The 24,231-nt window shown below is 36.3% G+C and overlaps 1 protein-coding gene across 10 annotated transcripts in view; it reads right to left on the bottom strand.

The window, feature by feature from the left end:
- Positions 1–24,231, bottom strand: part of ERBIN (erbb2 interacting protein) — a 129,141-nt gene that overhangs the window by 20,594 nt on the left and 84,316 nt on the right. For 8 of the 10 annotated variants that reach the window (XM_028123897.1, XM_028123899.2, XM_028123900.1 and 5 more), the window contains exons 13-18: positions 23,906–24,021; positions 22,249–22,318; positions 11,497–11,596; positions 4,713–4,834; positions 3,660–3,833; positions 2,556–2,741 (exon numbers count right to left, since the gene is read on the bottom strand). In XM_028123897.1, the coding sequence (XP_027979698.1) occupies positions 2,556–2,741; positions 3,660–3,833; positions 4,713–4,834; positions 11,497–11,596; positions 22,249–22,318; positions 23,906–24,021 (768 nt within the window). The remainder of the gene's footprint in view (positions 1–2,555; positions 2,742–3,659; positions 3,834–4,712; positions 4,835–11,496; positions 11,597–22,248; positions 22,319–23,905; positions 24,022–24,231) is intronic. The other 2 variants (XM_028123898.1, XM_028123905.1) reach the window with 1 other exon arrangement.

Raw genomic sequence — 24,231 nt, 5'->3', positions numbered from 1 at the left:
TTCATCTAATTGTTCACATGTCATGAAATAGTCTTCTTCCTTTGATTTGTATTCAATACTTAATAATGTAAAAGCTGTTCTTAGCTTGCAAGTCATACAATGACAGGCAGTGAGCCAGATACGGGCCACAGGCCACAGTTAGCCAAACCCTGTTCAGGACTGTACTACAATGGAAAGACACTTCTAATTAGAATAGGAAGAGAAAGTAAAGAGGGAAGGAAGAGAAGTGAGGGGTGAGATAAAAGAGGAATGACATTCTGCACAGATGAAAGCATGGAAATAAGAGAAGGTATGCAAAGCATGTCAACTCCATGGAGCTGGAGCTCAGAGAACTGTCAGGAGACAGAAAAGTAAGACTGGATTGAAGAGGGAAAGGTTATGCTCTGAGTATGGACTCGAGTATGCGTTGGTCACTATTGGAAGTTGCCAAGCCAGGAGCTCACATCAGATTATCTTTCAAAATGGTAACTCTGATATTAAGAATGTACGGGAAGAGAAAGAGACCAGCAGAAAGGGATCTGGCTATCCTAACAGTCCTAAAGAAAAAAAGAATCTGACAGAAATTTTGGAATGAACAGGACCTAATGACAGAATGGATGCGCAAAGAATGAGAGAACAGGAGAAGGAAGGGCAAATGTTCTGTCCTAATTTTGATACGTGCAGGACTTTCAAGTGCTGAGCAGACTTCCTCCTATACTACACCTGGCATCAGGGAGCTACGGGCTCCTACATTTCCTCCCACCTTTCTGTCTCCTGTGCTCAAGTCAACTAATGTTCCTACAGTTAGCTCTTATTTTGTCCTTCCTGTTTCCCTTTGGATTGCATTTTCTTCAAGTTTAATGTAGGTAATTCTTCGATTTATAATCTAGCTTTCATTTCTCTTCTGAGCTAAAGATACACATTTCCAATGACCTATTATGTCTAACAGATGGTCCTGTTAAGTGTTCAAATTCCACATATTCAAAAACAAACTAGTCCTTCAAAGGCTGCTTGTTCTCTTAATGCCCAAGTTCAGTTAATGGCATCATCATCCTATTCAAGCACAGTTATGTGACTATTCCCTCTTCTCCACTCCTTATAGTCAGGGATATTTACATATTAAATCTCTTATATTCTTAAAACAAAGTTCCAGTACACATTTTCTAGTATTATTATTCAAAAAGCCCTCAAATTCAGGAAAATTCAGTAGCTGTTGCCAGATAATCCCAATACGTAGCTCTATCACAAGTACCGCTCTGCTAAAAGGCCTTCAGTGGCTCCTTAAAGACTACAGAACACTAAATCCAAACTTTTTAGCATTGCTTTCTGGAAGCGTCACCATCAGGAGCCAAACTACTCTATTAATTCTGTTTCATTCTACCACCCCTGATACACTCAGGGAGATGGAACATGTTCTTTTCTACATTTCTCAAGCACCACTCTTTTGCTATCATTATTCCTTCCATATTTTATTCAGTTCTCCTATTTTTCATATTTCTGCTTGATGAAATATTCCAGTGTACAAATTAAACAGCTCCTTCACCCTAAAGCATCCTTGGTTGTTCTTAGTCAGAAAGTACCTCTTTTCTAAATTTATGTAGCACTTAATATTTTTATCACTTAGTACTTTTCTTATACACTCAGCACTGTCTAACCTTGATTATACCTATATACCTATATCTATTCTGCCACCATAGCTCCAAACACAGTGCCTTACACAAAGAAATCATACAAAATAGAGTATTAAGTTCACTCAGACAAACCTAATAACCTTTTCACAGACTATGTTATGTTAGGTCCAAAGTATATATCAAGTGTACTGAATGATGTGATCCACTTAAAGTACATTCACAAGCCACGAGGTTTCTTGCCATTTGCAACAACATGGATGGCTCTAGAGAGTATAATGCTAAGTGAAAAAAGTCAGTCAGAAAAAGACCCTTTGATTTCACTCATATGTGGAATTCAAGAAATAAAAAAAAAATGAACAAAGAAAGAGACAAACTAAGAATCAGACTTTGAACTACAGAGAACAAACTGACGGTTACCAGAGGGGAGGATGGTGGGAGGAGGGCGGGAGGATGGGTAAAATAGATGATGGGATTAAGAGTGCTCCTGGTGAGCACTGAGTAATGTACAGAACTGCTGAATCCCTATGTTTTACACCTGAAACTAATATAACACTGTATGCTAACTATACTGAAATTAAAAAAAAAAGGGTCAGACATTCAAGAAAAAAAATACTTCACAATCAATGATAAATGCTTAAATAAGTGAAATAATTTAAATATACCTATGGCAACCTTTTCATTGTTAAACAATTGAGATGCTGTATTTTAAAGAATTAGAATAGAACCACCACAATCTAATTTACATAGTAAACATTTGAGTGTAATACAGGTATAAGTTTAAAGTGATAAATGAGTGATACTATAGCAAATACCTTGAAATTTCTCAAATGAGTTAGCGTACTTTCTGCTTTTGATATTAGCTTTTTATCTTTAGTTAGCAACAATGAAGTACTAAATTCTTAAAAGTTGTTAGAACTGTTCCAGAGAATAATCACAAAGCAGTACCTCAAAAACATCGTCATGATTAACAATATGCTTCAAGTTCTCAGAGGCTTTCATATTTGTAGTCACTGGTAGACTCCCAGGACTAATCTCAGCTTCAGATTCACTGGTCTTCTGTGAAGAGTTTCCTATCACATACTTTTCTCTTTCATCAGCTTTGAATCTTACTGGAGTGGTACTTTCTGAAGTCTATGTAAAAGAAAAGAAAAAAATCATATTCCTTAAAGCTCTGTATCTATTTTTGTACTATAGTTCAGATTAGAATTTAAAAGTAGGGGTGCCTGATTGGCTCAGTAGGAAGAGTGTGTGACTCTTGACCTCAGGATCATGAGTTCAAGCCCACATTGGGTGTAGAAATATCTATTAGGCCATATATGCTCACTTGGGGAGCAGGAGGCCCCCATATATAAAGTATATATATATTATATATATATTTAGGCCATATATGCTCATTTGGGGAGGAGGCCCCCAAAGGTTCATGAACCACATTAAGCTTTATAATTTAGCTGAGGTTACATTTCACCTCTTAAGCTGCAAAGCTGGCATTCATGAGTGAGTCACTTAGCTCAGCATGCTCGAACTGTTTTCTGCTGATTGTGGAATGTATAGTAACTCTAGTGACATGAGAAAACTTCTGTTTCTGTAATATAATAGGGAGAAAAAAAGTCCATTAAAGGAACACACACTTTAAGGATCTATGTGGGTTTCTGAAACATCCCAAGGAAATAGTCTGTCATAGCAATTACATTTAAAATTAGAATTGGGTAGAGTGGATCAATGTTATCACGAGAAAAAAAGTATTTCCGTAACAGTGAATTTTCTGACATTCCTTATCTTATTCTTGGTTCAGGCAAGCTTTTTTAAAACCTATGTTGATGCTATCCTGCCAACATGGAAAGTCTGTAACCATACTGAAGTGTAATAATAGCAATTAGAGAGTTTGCTGATTATTACAGCTTTTACTTCAGGTGGCTGAGAACAACACCCTAAATTTGGAAGGACATTATCATGTATACAAAAAGGACCGTTATATCAATTATTATTTTAAAGTTTTTTAAAAAGCTTGAAATAAGTTTTGGTGAATTCTTTTAGATTGAGTTTTCTAACCTTCACACCTACATCATTATTTACAACTTGCTGATCTTCATGTGGTTTCAGATCTTTTCCAGAATCTTCACAAGTCTCTTCATCTTTTAATCTATGTACAATGGTTTGAACAGTTTTGACCATATTCTTAAGCTCATCTGGGTATGGTGTTGGATATCTCTTTAAATTTCCCTCCTAGAGAAATAAAATAAGTAAAATTTGAAATATGAATAAATATTGCTAACATCAACCTCAAAATTCAATCTATAATCCATCTTAATTGCATTGTTATCTGGCTCCTGGGGATAACTTTAAACACAGATGAAAGGCCACTGAAAGCATTTTAGACATAAGAAAAGTATGGTTTTATCAATAATGAAAGACTTCACAGTTACAGATTTAACTAATGTTTTGAATGCTTTTTTTTTAGCAGACTTGTATGTATTCCATTTTAAGATTTATGGTATGGATTTTACCAATACTATCACTTGGCTTCCAAACAGTTGTTTTCCAGCTAGATATTTACTCAGACACATATAAAATTCCTACATTTATATACTGTCTTATGTGCCAGGAACCAAATACTTCCAAAGTCAGTCTAATTGTCATTTTCTGGGATTTCTGAATCCCAGAGTTTTATATAAGGTTTATATATATCGTTTATATATATATACATATAGTTTATATAAGGGAAAAATAATTATATCCACGAGTAATTTGGAAATGAATTATTACTACTTCTGTCACTGCAACAGTTTCATAACATGTTCATAACAAGAGTTCTTGATCCCTAGAATCTAAATAATAAGTCATTAAAGAAAGGGAAGAGGAAAAACAATTGTGTTTTTCTCTTATTTTTATATTATGAAATTTGGCTTATAATCACATAGTTTTATACTGTTCTCAAATTCTTTCACATGACATATATATAGGATCAATAAAACTTAAAGTGCCTTGAGGGCAAGGAATGAAACCAATATTTCTCTGTATCTTCCAAAATGGCACAGTAAGGTAAACAGCAGCAAATAAGTATCAGTGGACCTGTTTCAAACCTGAAGGAAGAACAGGACTCACCCTGGGAGGTGCCTCCCTTTCATCTTTGTCTTCATCACAATCAAATGCTACTTGAGCCCGCTGTTTCCTCTGTTCCTCCCACAGTGAAGGATTAAAACTTTCATTATCTGATATGAACATAACTAGAGAAAAATAAACAAAAAACAAAAAAATCTGTATTTTACTGTAATTATGAAAAACCATTACTTTCTCATAATTTTGAGTTACAAACATTAAGATAAGTCAATGCCAGCAGCATTAAATGCTACATTAACAACTAGGCTGTAATTCCAATATTTCTTTACAATATTAATCACGTATCTTTTCTTCTCTAAAGCTAATTTGTCTTGTTACCAGAGGGGCTCCTGAAAAGAATCTAACAATCTCAACTCTAAGAGATACGTGATTTTGTGCAGTTCCCCACAAAAAGCAGCATGGTAATAGTGCTACCTTCAGCAGCACGTATACAACATGGTAATATCTAAATTATTTCATGCAAGTTTTTTCATTCAGAATAATCTTCTCAACTCCAGTATTGTTCATTATGTATGGGGAATGAGGAGATAAAGACAAAGTGAGTTACTTGGTTAAAAAAGATTACTCCAATGCCTTGTAATTACATCTTTGCATTATACATTATACTTCATACATAACTTTACTAAGTAAATAAAGTGCTTGCAAGATATTTTCTGTATCAAAATGTAAGGAAAACTGAAAACCTAATATAAATGCAACACTACATATCCTGCTATGCAATATAATATTGAAGGTAAAGATTCAACAACTGTACATTTTTTCACTTATTAGGCAAGTAAAAAAATCTAAGGCTTAAAGATTAATCCATTTGACTATTATGTATTACCATACTGAAGTTCGTGCAATACAAGATACAGTCACAACTGTTTTCTGCCCTCTAAAGAAACTGACTACACCCGCTCAAAACAAAAGGGAGTAAAAGCACCCAAAATCAGTTAACAGAAAAAATGAAATTCCTGGAATACCTACATGTGGTCAATGTGAATACTTAGGCAAAAGTAGCATAATTATCATTAATTTTTAGTCCTTATTGTGGGCTTCTTACCCTTCTTTAATATCATATCCAAACAAAGAATGTCACAAAACCAAATATGAACGGAGAATTGAGTTTTTGTCTTTAGCTTTTCCTTGTTTTCAATATGTGGCTCAAGAATTTTTTTTAAAATAACTTTGTGGCATTAATAGTTAATGAATTAGAAAGTTTGTTTCTGTTTGTGGAAAGTGGCTCAAATTCCTAGAAATCCCTTTTGACTTTTGTGGTATACTTGGAAAGGCAAGCAGAGCCAAGCAGTTTGCAACAAAGCCTATTTCCACGATTCAGAAAATTCCCCTCCCATCTTAAGCAGTAATTTCAATCACCAGCCTAGTTGAGAAATCTCTTGAGTTTTTACATCATGCCAAAGCAATCTTACACCAGAATTTTTTCAGAACCCCAAGGGAAGTAACTTTTACCATGCCTCTAATTCTTGTCAACTTCTGATCGCCTACACTTTCTATCCTTTAGTATAAATTTCACATCTTTTGAGATTCAGGGCATCAAGTACTACTACTACTTTCTCTTCATTTTAGATGCCACCAGACCTGATCACCCTGGCATATTCACTGGAGACTCTAGCATTTGCCTAACAGCCCTTCTCTCCACCTAAAACCTGCCAGTATTTAGAATGATAACTGTGTGATTACCCCCCTCTACAACAATTTCACAGGTCTCAGTGTTCTCAATTTCAGTGTTCATCTGTACTTCACCAATGCGATTCATAACCATGGTCACAACTCAAAACGTAAGATTCTGTAAAACTTTCCTCCTCCTTGATCACTACACTCATCCTTTCAAACCATTCACTTCCTTATTATTATTGCTAGTACACTTTGAGTTCCTTACTCTCATTTCTTATTCTTCCTGTAAAACCACTCTAGGTTTTACTTTCTTTTCTATTCAGCTTAGGTTTAATGATATATTATTTTAACCACTCTCACATTTCTTGCCCCTTTTCCTCAGGTTATACCCATCCAACAAAACCCATAACATGCTACTTCAATCACCTACCTTCTTTGCTCTGGACTGCTAACTTCTATCAGAGAAAAGTGACATCACCTTGTTGTTTAGAACCAGTAAAAATTTATGGCATACCCTCATCTTTGCTCCATCTTCAGTGCTGCCCAGGAATCCTTCTATTTACTTCTAGTCGGTCTTTTCTCCCACTACAAATCACTGTCTTCAAAGGCCCTTCCCCCGACCTCTAAAGGAAATTTTCTCTTTGACTTCAATGACTAAAGAAATGCAATCAAAACACTCAGACTGATAACTCCCCGACCCCTGCAACAACCAGTTTTCCCCAGCTACAAATTGTTATATGGATGCATACTTCCCATTCAACACTGATTCCCCTATGTAGGCCCCAAATACCATGCCTTCTCTTTCAAATTTATCCATCATTATCCCCCTTTAAAAGGTGAGCTGCTTTTTTTTTTTTTTTTTTTTTTAAGATTTTAAGTAATCTCTACACCCAAGGTGGGGCTCAAACTCACAACCCTGAGATCAAGGGTCACATGCTCTTCTGACTGAGCCAATCAGGCGCCCCAAGGACTCAGCATATTATAAGTGTATCTCAGACTTTTCCTTTTAAGACTCTTCTACTCTAAAATACATCTCTCATACCAAAAATTCAAAGGAGCAAGATTTTATTTTGCTACTTCTACTTTTTTTTTTAAAGATTTTATTTATTTATTTGAGAGAGAGAGAGATAGCGAGAGCAGGAACACAAGCAGGTGGAGTGGGAGAAGGAGAAGCAGGCTTCCTGCCGAGCAGGGAGCCTAATGTGGGGCTCGATCCCAGGACGCTGGGATCATGACCTGAGCCAGAGGCAGACGCTTAACGACTGAGCCACCCAGGCGCCCCGCTACTTCTACTCTTTGTATCTCAAATCCATTTCTTACCTGAACTACACCCTGTTTTAGAAACAAACAGGGAATAAATTAAACTGACAGAAATGATAGGAGGCCAAGTAAATCTGAATCATGAAAAGAGAAGACAGTAAGAGAGATCAAGGCATGAGTATACCCATGATTAGAACAGTCTGAGTAGGAGTCACGAAACTTTTTCTGTAAATGGTTAGATAATAAATATGTTAAGCTTTGGGAACCAAGAGACAATATCAAGGATACTATAGTAGGTATTATGAGAGAAATCAAATTTCCAAAGATTACTGACAAATTTAAAATATACTAATAATTGAGTACCATTTTTTGTTATATAGTGAATGAGAAGACTAAAGTTCTTAGTGTTGGAGTAACATTTTGCTTTGTACTATCATCAAACTGATGTAAATATTCACCTGTAAAAACTATTCTTAGCTTGTGGGCCACACAAAAACAGGTAGCAGGACAGATATGGCCCATGGGCCACAGTGTGTCAATCACTCTTATTGGAACAAAAAGTGTTATGAGAGAATATATTTATCTTGATTGTTTCCTGGAAGGGCCTTCAATGGTATCTCACAATTGTGTATTTAACAGTTTAGTTCAGAGGCACGTGGGTGGCTCAGTCAGTTAAGCATCTGCCTTTGGCTCAGGTCATGATCCTGGAGTCCAGGGATCGAGCCCCATATTGGGCTCCTTGCTCAGCTTCTCTTTCTGCCCTTCATCCCACTCGTGCTCACTCACTCTCTCAAATACATAAATAAAATCTTAAAAAAAAAAAAACCAAAACACAACAGTTTAGTTCATTACTCAAATAAAAAATACATATATGCCTTTGCCTAGTTTTATTCATTGTTGGAATCATGTTTGGTTATTTTAGTGTTAGTTAAAATGAAAGGAAAATAACATTCTGAAGCTTCTATATGGCAGTAACAAAAGCAGGTAGACAAAGCACTAATAACACATAAATATAATAAAAATATCAAAAATTAAGTATGTCCTTTGGAGACTTTGGTTCCATCACAAGGGAAAAAGTAATTTTGTTTGAGAATCTTCCTTCAGAATGAGATCTGTATTGGATTTCTAATAATTACCAGTTTTTATTATTTTTCTGAAATAAAAGCAGCAAAATGAGAATAAGAACGAATTTTCCCAATATGCCTTTTCTACTCTTTAGGACAGGGACACAAAGCTATTAAATCTGGCCCACTTCCTGTTTTTGTATAGCTTACAACCTAAGAATGGTTTTAAAATTTTTAAATGTTGGGGCAAAGAACCCAAAACATAAAAAATTATTTCATGACACATGAAAATTACATGAAATCTAAATCTCTGCCCATAAATAAAATTTCATTAGAACACACCTATGCTCATTTGTTTACATACTGTCTGTGACTGTTTTTGCATGAAACAAGCTGCATCAAGTAGCTGCAACAGGAAAGTATGGTCTTCGAAGCCTATAATATTTATTAAATGGTTCTTTACTTAAATAATTTCTAACCCATGCAACAAGACATTAAAGTCTTTTCTCTACACTTTCATTCATTTCCTCACAAATATTTTAAGTATTAGCATTCTATCTTCCCACATAAAAGAACAACTACTTGAGTATATTATGTAGCTGACTGTAATACTATTAAAATCACCTTCAGAGATGAAGTGGAAAATTGAGACGTTAAGTCCCAGTGACTATGGCGAACAAGGAAAAAAACACCTACTGATGTATCCAAACATTCATTATAATTCCCCACAAAGCACAAATAGGGGCCTAAGGCATTGTTGGTATATCTATTTTGAACTTCTGAATTTTCTTTTTTTTTCTTGGTAATCTCTACGCCCAATGAGGGGCTTGAATTCATGACCCTGAGATCAAGAGTCACATGCTCTACTGAATGAGCCAGCCAGGTGCCCCTGAACTTCTTAACTTCTAATGCACATATAGAGTACTTGCATAAAACAATACTTCAACATTATCTAAAATGAAGTATACTACATTTTGTTATATCCAAACTATATTGCTAAATATGGAAATTGGGGGTTGATTTAAATATATGAAAGAGGGATCATGCTTACAAACCTATTCTCTAAGCATTAATTACAGATCCCCAATGAAAGAGGCTATTCACATCTGACTTCTCACAAGTCTTAACTTTTAATTCAATTCAAAAGCTAAATAGTTTTGCTTCACCCAAATAAATCTCATTAAATAATTCCCATGAAACGATAACTTATCAAAGTAAGTCTTTTATTCCTTCTTGCAAAGAATAAGAAATAATTAGCAAAGATAAATGAGTTCTCTATCACCAATAATGGAAAAGAAATTAAATGATTTTAGTTTTTAATCTATTTAAGTATTTCAAAACTATTTGCTAAACCTGCCAAAACAATGTAAAAATAGTAACAGCCAAGTTGATTCTATCATTGTGCTAAGCACTTTACATTCAGTGCTTCTCATCTGTTTTGCAGGGTACAAAAACCCTGCAAAACAGATACTATTATCATTATTCCAAGATAAGGAGACTGAAGCTCAAGAATTTATTTAACTTGCTTGTGGTATATTTTATAAATTAAGATTAATGATTAAGTTAGATTTTTTTCTGCAGTATTTTTATGTATTAAGAGTTAATTTAGGAGCACCTGGGTGGCTCAGTCGCTAAGCATCTGACTTCGACTCAGGTCATGGTCCCAGGGTCCTAGGATGGAGCCCCACATCGGGCTCCCTGCTCCGCGGGAAGCCTGCTTCTCCCTCTCCCACTCCCCCTGCTTGTGTTCCCTCTCTGTGTCTCTCTCTGTCAAATAAATAAAATCTTAAAAAAAAAAAGATTTAATTTATAAATAACTGGGCCATAAAGATTTTCACTGGTTTCAGAAAAATATCCACATAAAAATTGTATTTTTAGGTGTAACATAAAATATACATTACACACAGAACACATAATAACATGTATTAAAGATAATTTGCTCTTTAGTCTAAAAGGCTTTCATACCAAAACTGCTGAAAAACATGTGTGGCCAATAGTAAAGTGTATATATTCCCCTTTCTAGGCAAAACATAAGAACTTGGAAATAACCTTTTACTCAGAATTCTACAAATTATCCTTATCTAGTATGTAGGTCCAAGGGTAGTATTACTACAACAAAAGTGAATAAAATATTTCCTGGTTCAACAGTCATAATTACATTAACACTTGACATGCTGCATTCCTAACATTTAGCTAAGAACAGAGAGACCTATTACAGATGAAGTTGACTGTTTAATTTCAAGGAATCACTTTAGGAAGTATATGGTCTACATGTACCTCTAACTTCAACTATCTATAACCCCGAGATACTGACTTACTTTCTCATTTTCAGAAATTTATTGACTAATTCTCCAAATTCCCTTTAAGCTAATAAAAGTTTATGAGATGTCCTCATATCAGTGAGATCATGTGTTATATAACACAAGTCTGACTGACTTATTTCGCTTAGCATAATACCCTCTATTCCATCCACGTTGTTGCAAATGGCAAGATTTCGGGTTTTTTGATGGCTGCATAATATTCCATTGTATATATACACTACATCTACTATGGACTCTGAGAAACAAACTGAGGGTTCTAGAGGGGAGGGGGTGGGGGATGGGTCAGCCTGGTGATGGGTATTAAAGAGGGCACGTACTGAATGGAGCACTGGGTGTTATACGCACACAATGAATCATGGAACACTACATCAGAAACTAATGATGTAATGTATGGTGATTAACATAACATAAAAAAAAGTCTGTAAGACTTAAAATTAACTTCACACCTATGCTGTGATTTGTTAGTTATTTGAATTTTTAAAAGAAAAGAAATTCTTAAGTTCCTACCATCCTCAGTCCTTGGCTGCTGAGGGAACATGTAGTTAGTAAGCACCATTTTCTGGGTCTCTGAATCAGTCTCTTTTTGAAGAGGTATCAGGGGTTTGGACTAGGGAAAGAAAATAAATGTTTAATTTTCAATATTCCTAAAGCAAATACATAGCCAGCAATTCTTTCTATAAAGTACCAATGTGTAGATTACAAAAGTAAGCTTATATATACATAAAAAACTTTTAAGCACTGATTTGAAACCTTTTAAGAATCTTAAAAAAAACATTTAGTTTTTAGTATAAAACAAAACTCATACTGTATTGCAATTATCACTAATTATTTTAATTTTATTTTACTATGTTATTAATACAATTTAAAAACATCTCACATACCAAGTATACCACAGTCCAATAATTACTTATCACAGTGACTTCATAAAGCTATAAAACAAGCCTTTCCATTTTACATTATTGTGCTCCCTTTATGTTATCGTTCCCCTTTGGGAAGAGGCTTTTATAGAAATGGTTTAGAAGGTTTAGTCTAGTTATCTGCAGATTAATTCTAGCTGAAAACAGAGTACTTAAAACAAATATTAAGTTGTAACCTGCTTCTCTCTTCTGTCTCCATCAATGGTACCATAAGTAACTCAGTGGTGAAACTATAAACCCTGTTATTTTGGACCTCATTTTTTCTTAAGCCTTCTTTCCTAACTGGTTATAAAGTGTTTTCAATTTATTCTTAATTTAACTAATAACTTTTGCCAGGCTATTAACCTAAAATCTTACCAATCCAAGCCTTGGTCAACTCCAAACAGAGAGGGAACTACCCAATCTCTCCCTCACCTGCCACCCTAGCACAATTAAATCTTTAGACTTTTGTGAAAACTTTGCAACTATTTAATTCCATCCTATAATCTTACTCCCATTCAAACATTTCCTCCATGCTCCTCAATTTTTCCGTGGTAAACAAACTGCCCTGCATCTCAAACATCTTCACTGAAAACTTTCCTCGACCTCTTCAGATAACAGAAATGGTAGATCTATTCTTTCCCCAAAGACAGTGCTCCCCTTAATATACTGGGGTGCTTATTTCCCATAGCTCATAAAGGGTTAGGTGGTAGATTCAGAGCTTATAAATGCTGTGAGATCATCACTCTTAATCACTCTTATCCCTTCAAGTATAAACACTTGTTCTTTTTTTTCTTTTTTAAGATTTTATTTACTTACTTGACAGAGAGAACACAAGCAAGGGGAGTGGCAGGCAGAGGGAGAGGGAGAAACAAACTCCCCACTGAGCAGGAAGCTGGATGCAGGCCCTGATCCCAAGAGCATGGGATCATGACCTGAGCAGAAGACAGACACTTAACCGACTGAACCACCCAGGCGCCCGATAAATACCTGTTCTTTTGAGGGATATTCAACTGTGCCTCTACCATTCTGAACTCTGCTTCTGCCTTTCTATCTCCTTTCCTAATATCCACTGACCTCTGGTAGTATCCATCTATTCTTGATTCTTTTATGACAAATCTTTCCACAGTCATGGATAACTCAACAGATATAAAATGTAAATGACATGGTCATTCTCTTAAGCCACTGATGTCTTAGCAGATGGGGAGGCTCCTTGCTCAGCGAGGAGTCTGCTTCTCCCTCTCCTCTGCCACTGCCCCGCTTGTGCTCTCTCTCTCTCTCAAATAAATAAAATCTTTAAAACAAACAAACAAACAAACAGCCCCTGAAATGGTTCTAAAATTAACTGTGGTAATAACTGCACAATTCTATAAATACATTAAAAGCTTCAATTGTACACTTTAAAATGGATGAACTGTATGGTATGTGAATCGTATTTCAATGAAGATGTTTTAAGAAAATTAATCATCTGTTATATATGAAGTACAAAGACAAAAAAAGAAATTGAGAACTATTTACCAAGCCTCTCCATTCCCTAAAACACTAACGCTAGTGACCTCTGTTCCTATTTCTTTTTTAAAATTTTATTTTTTTAGTAATCTCTACACCCAACATGGGGCTTGAACTCACGACCCTGAGATCAAGAGTCTCATGCTCTTCTGACTGAGCCAGCCAGGCACCACTCTATTCCTACTTCATTTCAGATATTCATTCTACTCCCTTGCCATAATTCCCACAATATAGCCAATAAATATTCATCCTTTGAAATCTAAAATCATTCATTCAACAAATATTTACTTATATTTGCCCTTTATATGCGAAAGTACTATGACAGGCACCAGGTATACAGTGGTCACTGATTTCGGAGAGCTTACAATATATGAGAGGAAAGATAGAGATAACAAAATGAGATATTACAACATGATTTAATTACAGGTTAGAGAGAGTACAGGGAGGTAACAGAACACAAAGAAGGTGTTCACTTATCACAGTCTTGAGTGATTAGGAAAGCATTCCTGAGAGAATGCCTTCCTACACAATGAATAGACATTAACCAGGTAAGAAGGGGGAGAGAGAATGTTCCAGGAGAGAACTCATTTGGGGATATGAAAATGAAGGTGTAAGGGATAGAGATGAAGATAGAGGATGAGCAAGGTCTTGAAGGATACAGTATGAGAAAGGAGAAGTCATGAAAAGGTTTTAAATAGATTAGTGCTGGAACCAGATAAATGGATCATTCGTATCGTGGTTCAGAATGAAATCAGGATGGTATGAGACTGGAAGTGGTGCCAACACTGGAGGCAGAGACCTGTTAGGAATCTCAATAGTCAAGTCAACACCATCCAGCATAAATACAAAAGTGAAACTAAAATGAGAGCCATAGATAATTTATAAATTATTGGCAGCTGCATGTTTTTAAAAAGCAAAAATAAGTTAAATTGTGATAATGCATTAAATTTAACATATCCTGTATATTTAAAATATAATTTTGATGTGATCAATAAAAATTGCTACTGTGATATTTTACTTTCTTTGTTTATACTACATATACAAAATCCAGTGTGTATTTTACACTTAGAGCACATCTCAACTTGGACTACACACGACAGTAGTGCCTACTGTACTGGACAGTGCAGGTCTAAGTAAAAGATGATACACTACATGATGAACAGTAGTTAAGAATTATACACCCAAGTCTCTGTCTCTAGCAAGGACTTTTTACTGATCTAGGGAACCCAGGAAAAGAAAATGATTTAGAGCAGACGATGGAATGTTCACCTTTGACCTAGTTGAATTTGAGACATCTAGGTGGCAATGTTAAGTAGATAATGTGCAGTTCAGGAAAAAGAACTGAGCTGAGGATAACTGTTAGGAATAATGGGCATACAGAGAGTAATTGCATCTTTCATAGAGGAAAGTATAGGAAAAGAAACTAAAGAAGAACCTAGAGTACTACACGGGGCACCAACATATAAAAGACGGGCAGAAGGAAACTGAGGAGCAGTCAATCACAAGGACAACCAGGAGAGAATGCTAAGACAGACACCATGTGGTGCTCTCTCCAGTGTTCCACAATACTTGCTAGTCAATTTCACCAAGACTGACACTCCCTTGAACTTCCAGTTTTATCACCATCATTCTTTCTTGTCTTTGCTTCTCTTTGTACCTCACTGGATCTCATTATAACCATTTTCTTGCCAATTACCAAGACCTCCTTCGTGCATTGTCTTTTACACCTGGCCTGGCAAAGCTGCAATCCAGAATCATACCAACCGTGTGCTTTCTCTGTATCACACGATTTAGCAAATTAGTATAACTACGAGTTTGTGGTAACCAACTTCAACAGGGATATCAATGTTGCCTGAAAACCCTTCCCATGTTTCCTAAATTATACTTGAAGATATTATTTTCTAAAAGATTAAAAAAATAGGATTTAAGAACTGCTTGGAAACTGCTACATTCTAAGAATTTCAACATAAACATTATTAGCTCTCCCTCTCACAAACATCAGACCAAGCTGCCTTCAAAAGGACAAGAGTTCCTGTCATGGTTTTTTTGCATTTTTTTTTAAGATTTTATTTATTTATTTGACAGAGAGAGAGGGAGGGAGCACACAAACAGGGGGAGCAGCAGGCAGAGGGAGAAGCAGGCTCCATGCTGAGCAGGGAGCCCGACACAGGGCTCGATCCCAGGACCCTGGGATCATGACTTGAGCCGAAGGCAGATGCTTAACCGACTGAGCCACCCAGGTGTCCCTCTACCACAGTTTTATTTTATTTTATTTTTTTTTTTTTAAGATTTTTTATTTATTTATTTGAGAGAGAGAATGAGAGACAGAGAGCATGAGAGGGAAGAGGATCAGAGGGAGAAGCAGACCCCCCCGCCGAGCAGGGAGCCCGATGTGGGACTCGATTCTGGGACTCCAGGATCATGACCCGAGCCGAAGGCAGTCGCTTAACCAACTGAGCCACCCAGGCGCCCCTCTACCACAGTTTTAAATTCTATTGGTTACACACCAGTTATCCAACCCCCTCTCATATTCTTAATCTCATTCTCCACACAGCCTCCTTGCAACAACCTATAAAAATGTTCTCTAATACTAAAGGATTCTTTCTTACACTGCCCCTAGCTACAAGTTTATGTTCCACTCCTCTTCTTTCTCATCCAACCTTCTTAAAAGCTCAATCAACAACTGTATGGCTCCATTCTCTCATTTATTCATTTCTTAAATCGCATCAATTGGGTTTTTGATGTACACCTCTAAAACTACATTAGCTATAGTCAAAATAAGTTGGCAAGTTAAGTATAACTTGACAAAATATAATGCATATTTTCCAGATTTCATCTGAATTGACCCCTCAACTTAGAACTTCTTCCTTTAAGCCAATTGCCTCATCCCTAACTTGAATCTACTATCATATAGTTTTTCTTCTACCTCTATGGCCACTTTCTTAGCCTATTAATCCACCTGCCACTTAATGTTAGTAATAAATGTATGTATGTTTGTATGTTAGTATTCCTCAGGATTCATCCATCCCTAACAATTAAATAAATAAATTCAGAGAATCCCTTTTGAGAAAGTAATAAAAGCTATGAAACCACTCCCTAAAAAAAGTGATTAAGATGATGGGCTGAGCTCCTGTATCTCTTCTTGTGACAGAAATCTTTAAAAAAAATTTTCTTAATAAAAAAACAAAAGAAGGACGCCTGGGTGGCTCAGTTGTTAAGCGTCTGCCTTCCACTCAGGTCATGATCTCAGGGTCCTGGGATCGAGTCCCACATTGGGCTCCCTGCTTGGCGGGAAGCCTGCTTCTCCCTCTCCTACTCCCCCTGCTTGTGTTCCCTCTCTTGCTTTGTCTCTCTCTGTCAAATAAATAAAATCTCAAAAACACCAAAAGGAATAGGTCTATAATGGTCCTGGAGAAAAGGAAATTGTGCCTTCAGGAGCAATTTTGATAAATCCCAGGAGGTTCAAAATTAAAAGAATGGAGAAACCAAGAGCACAGAAACCACAGTCTAGAACAAAGTCGGGTTTGGAGGGGGGAATCATGGCCACTAGAATTATTCTCTAGATGCCTACCCAGATATCAAAGGTACTTCAAACTTAACATGCCTAACTGGAACTTAGTATCTTCCCATAAACATTTCTTTCTGTTGTGGTTCCTCATCTTGATTACTTTATCAATATCCAGCAAGTCACTCCAGCCACATCTCTGAGGCTCATCTTTGCTTTTACTTCCTTTCTTCTCACACACATGCATTCTTCATGTACTCTACTAATGTGGCCTTTTAAGTTATACCTTAAATATACCCGCTCTTTTCTGGCCCTCTTATCATTATCTTACTTCAAGCCAACATTTTCTATTGCCTTGAGTATGGCAATGCCCTCCAACCAGTCTCTCCTGCCTCCACACCTGGCACCTTCGCCCCTGCTAAATCCATCTTTCACAATGCAGCCCAAAAAGCTTTCCAAAATAACAATCTGATCCTATACTTGCTTGTTCATGTTATCCTGGTTCACCATCAACTACAGTAGGGTTGACATATATCAGAGGATCACTTCTTCCTCTTAAACTGATGGCATATACAAATAACTGATTATGACTATGATGACCAAACGCCCAATTTGCCTGGGACATTTGCATTTTACATATGCTGTTCTGACATAATTATCATAAAGCCCCTTTCACTATCAAAAGTGTCCTAGCATGGACAATAAATTAGTCATCCTAATCACAGCAATTTTTCAATTTTTCATTGAGCCTGAATGACTTCCAAATTCTTAAAACAATCTTTCAAAAGCCACTCATAATTTATCAGAGTTAACATGCAATTAAAAAAAAATCTATGTGACGCCTGGGTGGCTCAGTTGGTTAAGCATCTGCCTTCGGCCCAGGTTATGATCTCAGGGTCCTGGGATCAAGTCCTGCATCGGGCTCTCTGCTCAGGAGGGAGCCTGCTCTCCCTCTGCCTGCCGCTCCCCCTGCTTGTGCTCTCTCTCTCTCTCATAAATAAATAAAATCTTTAAAAAAAATCTATTCACCATGTTGAAATACAAAGCAAGTTCCTCTGCATGGCATACAAGATTCCCATGACCTGGTACCTATCTACCTCTCTGGCCTCATTTCCTACTCTTCCAAAGGTTATATTCTAGTCACAATGAACCACTTGTATAGATACTGAGTACACTAGACTTCTTCACCAAAGAGTGCTTAGGTTTATGATATTCCTTCTGACCAGAATTTCCTTCCCCTTTCTTTGTTTAAATCCTATTATTCTTTTGAGATGTAGTTAGTCATTGCAGGCATTTCCTCCACTGGGACACCTGCATTTATATCCCCAAGTTACACTCCTCCTCTTTCATCCTGAAGCCTAGTCCCACCAAGCCTTTTTATTACATTGTATTACAATGACCTTCTTAATATCCTTACTTGGCCCATCTTAGTCAGCCTGGCACAAAACAGTTGTTCAATAAATGGTTCCTGAATGAAAAGGACAAAATGAATCAACTGTTCTGTTTAAAACTTCAGAGACTCATGAAAAATTATGTTACTCCATGTACTGCATACAGGTATATTCCCTACATGGTCAGTGAAATATCCAAGAGCAATATATTTTGATAATTCATAATCAAACTACTTTCACATACCTTCTCCCCTATAAGTTGTTCTTTCACAGCAAAATGACTGCTTCATATTGTAAGGGAGGTTTTACCTCTTTATTGCTTCATCATTTACCTCTTTATTATCTGTCGAACTTTGAGAAAAAATACAAAACCCCCCATCACTACAGTTTTTTTTAGACTTTATTTATTTGAGAGAGAGAGTGCACGTGTGCACGCAAGCACGGGGGAGGGGCGGAGAGAGAGGGAGAAGCAGACTTCCTACTGGGCAGGGGGCCCAACGCAGGACTTGATCCCAGGACCCTGAGATCATGACCTGAGCCAAAGGCAGATGCTTAACTGACTGAGCCATCCAAGTACCCCTACAATTTTTTCTAAAGATTTATTTATTTGAGAGAGAAAGGGCAAGCACGAGTTGGGGGAGAGGGAGTGAGAGAATCTTAAGCAAACTCCCTGCTGAGCACAGAGGCCCACCCGGGGCTCGATCTCATGTCCCTGAGATCATGACCTGAGCCAAAATCAAGAGCTGGAGGCTCAACTGACTGAGCCACCCAGGTGCCTCCACTACAATTTTTCTCTTTTTTTCTTTTATTTATTTATTTTTAAAGATTTTATTTATTTATTTGACAGAGAGAGACACAGCGAGAGAGGGAACACAAGCAGGGGGAGTGGGAGAGGGAGAAGCAGGCTTTCCGCCCAGTGGGGAGCCTAATGTGGGTCTTGATCCCAGGACCCTGGGATCATGACCTGGGCCGAAGACACTTAATGACTGAGCCACCCAGGTGCCCCAATTTTTGTTTTCTTAAAGTAATTAACAGATATGGAACAAAGAGAAGAAAAGGAGAGAACATTATAAATATGAAGAAATTGTCTTAGATACTAGATAATTTTACTAAAATGAGTCATCTGGCATAATTTGCTGGTATTGATTTACTGCAATAGTGCTATTATACTAAAAGTCTGAGTCCTTAAGACCAGGAGCTATGTCTCCTAACTATAGTAAGTATCTGGCATAAGCTAGGGCCCAGCAATGTTTTGAGAATCCAGACGCAAATTTTCAAAATGTTTCACATGTAAATATTCAATTAAGAGAGATTAGAAAATTAAAAGTTCCATATATACATGAACTGACACATTTAATGATGATGCAGTAATCAGTGTTCAAGCTGTAGTAGAAGCAGAGGTATCATCATTTCAGTGTTTCCTTAACTTGCAGAACAAGGAAATACTACAATCTAACTCTTAAGTGTGGACTGACAACAACTAAAGGCTTTTAGGATATTAATAAGAATTAGGTAAGAAAGGGGATCTTGGTTAAGTTCGGAGAATCCTGAAATATAGACAAGTGGGTTTCTTTACTATAGTAACACATAAGTTGTTAATATAATCCAAAAGAAGGATGTAATACAGTCTCCCAAGCAAATTTAACTATGGAACTTAAGAATATCTTATGAGACTAGTGTATCCAAAACCTTAGAAAATAGAGCTTTAGATAATTATTAAGATACTGCTCAAAGTCAAATACTAAGCATCAATGTATTAAAAGTATCAGCAAACTGTATACTCTACTATGTTAAAAAAAAATTTCACCAGTAAGAAATACCCGAGAATAGGCATGGAAAAAAGATTTCCTCATACTTACAGATAGTAAGTTAACCCTTATTTTGTTTAGGACCTAAAACCTATTATTTTGGCAACATTATACAAGAGATTTCTGATCAATTAAAGTAGAAGGTTTACAACAATCTACACTATGAATCCTAACACTGAGACATTTCAAATTAAACTCAAAACATTTTGCCAGGGGCGCCTGAGTGGCTCAGTCGTTAAGTGTCTGCCTTCGGCTCAGGTCATGATCCCAGGGTCCTGGGATCGAGTCCCACATCAGGCTCCCTGCTCAGCGGGAAGCCTACTTCTCCCTCTCCCACTCCCCGTTTGTGTTCCCTCTCTCGCTGTGTCTCTCTCTGTCAAATAAATAAATAAAATCTTAAAAAAAAAACAAAAACATTTTGCCAATGTTTTTCACAGGTGAATGATACCTACTATTTGCAAGGATAAAATACTAACATTTATTTCTAAGACCAAGGCAAGTACCAAGAGACTTATCTATTATCTGTCCAAATGGAAACTTAGCTAGAGTACTAAGACAGATTCACTGTCCTGACCTTCCTGCCTCCCATGCACTGTAATTCACTGCAATCAGTATTTCATCCCTACCATTCCACTAAAACTATGTACTTTTCCCAAGGTCAGTAACTACCTCTGCCTTGACAAACCTAACAGCCAATTAGCTCACCTACCTGACCCATCAGCAACACGTGGCACAGATGATCTTTCCTGAAGCACTTTCTTCAGATGACTCTCTAGGTAACACATTCTCCTGGTTGGCTGGCTCTTCTTATTTTCCTTTTGGGGCCACTCTCTGCCCTGTGCTTAATCTTTGATCTTCTTTTCTTCTCTATCCTCTTTCCCTAGTAATTTTATGCAGTTCCATGGTGTTAAATGGAACATTGTACTGTACAACAGTACAATGCTAACTCCCAAATTTTATCTCCAGCCAATACCTGACATTCCTACATTCCTTCTCACCATCTCCATTATTATCACAATAGTTGAAGCCGAGCAACAGCCTCCTTACTGAACTTTCTCCTTCCAAAACAGAAATATTCCACCCATAACCTTAGCACACAACTATGGTCCATTCCTCACACAAGTATCAAAATGATCTTTTATAAATGTACATTACCTCTTGCCATTCCCTAGCAGGAAATACTTCAATAGACTTCTAACTAATTCAGAGTAAAAGCCCAACTGGTTAGTACGGCCTACAAGGTCCTATGTGCTCAATCTAGTCCCAGTTTTCCTCTCTGATCTAATCTTACTCAATTCTCTTCCTTGCTCGCTGTATTCCAGCCATGAGGGCTTTTATCTATTCCTCAGTTACACCAAGCTCATTCCAATACTGGGAACTTTACTCTTAATATTTAAATGTACCTCCTCTCCCAACTCAGTGCCCTAGTCTATGCATGGCTCACTCCTAATTTTATGTGAGCATCTGCTCTACTGGTTCCCTTCCTTAGAGAAAGACACTTCCTAAATCACCCTATTTAAAATAGGATGTTTACTCTTGCCCTGCTACTCTTCTAATCACTATCAGGTTCTATTTTTCTATGTAGCTCTGACATATTACTACATAATTACTTGTTTCTATCTCTCTTGAAAATATAAGTTCAATGAGACTATAAGATGATTCTATTTGTTTCACCAATATATCTCAAGCTCCCAGAGCAATTCATGACCTATATAAGCCTTCAATAAATGTTTATCAATCAAAGAAAGTCCAAGGAATAACTTAGTTCCTTAGAAACATCTCTTTAAGGTGTGTGACAGTGTCTGATTATAAGCATAATTTAAATTGATTATTAAATTTCTATAGATATATGCCACAGAGGATCACTATAAAAACTTTAAGAAGTTAGAGAATATTGAGTCTGATTTCTTAATCACTATATCTTTTTACAGATTCAGGAGAAAGTAGACAAGTCCAATAGGATTTATTGTTTTGATTCTACACAAACTGCACAAAAATATCTGTATCTAAATATTTTCCAAGATTTTTCTTGTATATATTTTAAAATGTATACCACAGTATAACTGCTCTTAAATGAGCCCATGTAAATTATTATGCATAATCATTTAACACGATTGGCATTCCAGTAATTTACAAAATCAAATGCCTACCTGATTATCTGAGAGCCACATAGCAGTCAATTGTTGTAGCTTTGTAAAGCTAAAGGGCAAATTCTTTAATCTGTGGGGAAAATACAAAATTAAAATAACAAATGTTAAAATGTAAAAGCAAAACCTAATGGTCTTCTAAACAATAGTATATTATTGATAGAAGAAAAATATTTAATTTAGGAGAGAACCCAATATAGGTCTTTGACATAAGATAGAAGACAAAATACTATCCAGTTTAATAAGAATTCACTTAAAAAAAATACAATTCTTCAACTGAATCAATTTGGCTAGGGGAAAAGTGGATAATCTAATAATCCCCCAAAAAATTATCTGCTAGAAAAAAATGTTAACCATCCCTATTTAATGCAAAGATAAGAACACATTAAGCAATGTCTCATAACATTGCTTTGGATATTTTATTTGTATTTAGAAAGAACAAACTACTACAGGAAGCCTTAGTGATAGCTCGTTATAAAAATTGCACTGTTCTGTTTTTTTCTTGTGAGCCAGCACTTTCATATTCCAAAGACTATTTAAACATTATAATGAATAAAAAACGAAGTAATATTAACACCTCATCAGAATGCCAAATTAGAACAGCACCTATTTAAAAAGAATGTCTACTTAAACTTTCTATCTTATTACGCCTATCCACTCTGCTGTGCCTATTTTCTAAGGCAATTTGCTAGAAACTAGGGCTCTAGCTTTGGGGTACAAAGTATGGGCAAAAATGGGGACTGAATTTTTAAAAAAACGTAGTGGTTATTCTTAAATAAAATGGAACAGTCCGAATATCCTAATTAGTCAGAAAACTGGGCTTACATTAAAGCTCTACTTTATAAGCTAAATGAGTCATCTTAAATTAGAGTTTTAATTTTCTCATAAAATGACAATACCTATTGTACTATTTCATAGTACTGTTTTGAATACTTTGTAAGATACTATGAAAGCATAATGTAAAAATGCTCTACATTCTTTTATCATTATTAGTATCTTTACCTCAGGAAAAATTACAGACAGTCTGTTCTTAACATTATTCCAATTTAGTAACTCTAGTGATCTATTTGCCCTGCACCTTGACTGTGTTGCCCAAGGTATGTGAATGGGTGCCTAATAACATCTCAGCTCAGAAAAATACAGGGAGTAGATTACCTGAAAAGCTGCTTCATTCAGCAGTAGTATTAAGGTGAAGATATGGAATAAAAAAGGTGACTATAAGGAAAGAACAGCTGTATAGCTCAAGCTGTAAGGTGTATAGCTGAAGTCGACACAAAATGAACTATGACAAATAACCACAGTATAAAAACCACAGGCAGGGGCGCCTGGGTGGCTCAGTGGTTAAGTGTCTGCATTCCGCTCAGGTCATGATACCAGGGTCCTGGGTTCGAGCTCTGCATTGGGCTCCCTGCTCAGTGGGAGGCGTGCTTCTCCCTCTCCCAACTCCCCCTGCTTATGTTCCCTCTCTCACTGTCTGTCAAAAAAATAAATAAATTCTTAAAAAAAAAACACAGGTAAAATTAGGTCATTCTTTCAAATGAAAATTCCATTTAAAAACCAAAAATGCATATGAAAAGAACATGCACGACATTTTCTATCAAATGATGAAACTTTAATTTCATCCAATCAATGTCTTCTATAAACCAACATTATTACAAACCTATTGTCACTTAAATTGATGACTTTTAATTTTTGCATATCACCCATTTCCTCTGGAAGTGTCTCAAGTTTATTGGAATGGAGAAATAGCACAGTTATATTTTTCCAGCTTCCAATCTGAAAGAGAAACATAAAACTGGGTATCAAAATTCTGGCCTAGTGCTTAATAGACAGAAGTAAAATATACTTTCCAAAAGTTATGAAAATATTCTTCTCATTTATAAAAGGAAACATATTTTCTCTTTTCAATTATTAATTTTCATGTATAAAGAAAAGTATTTAGGTATCTCTGTAAATCAGTATAGCTAATTATTATTCAGAGAATAA

Source organism: Eumetopias jubatus, unplaced genomic scaffold, assembly GCF_037043125.1.
Source record: "Eumetopias jubatus isolate StellerSeaLion01/CBP00866 unplaced genomic scaffold, mEumJub1_p1.0 scaffold_5, whole genome shotgun sequence".
Lineage (NCBI taxonomy): Eukaryota > Metazoa > Chordata > Mammalia > Carnivora > Otariidae > Eumetopias > Eumetopias jubatus.
Note: the sequence above shows the minus strand (reverse complement) of the source record. Positions and strands in the feature narration are given on the sequence as shown.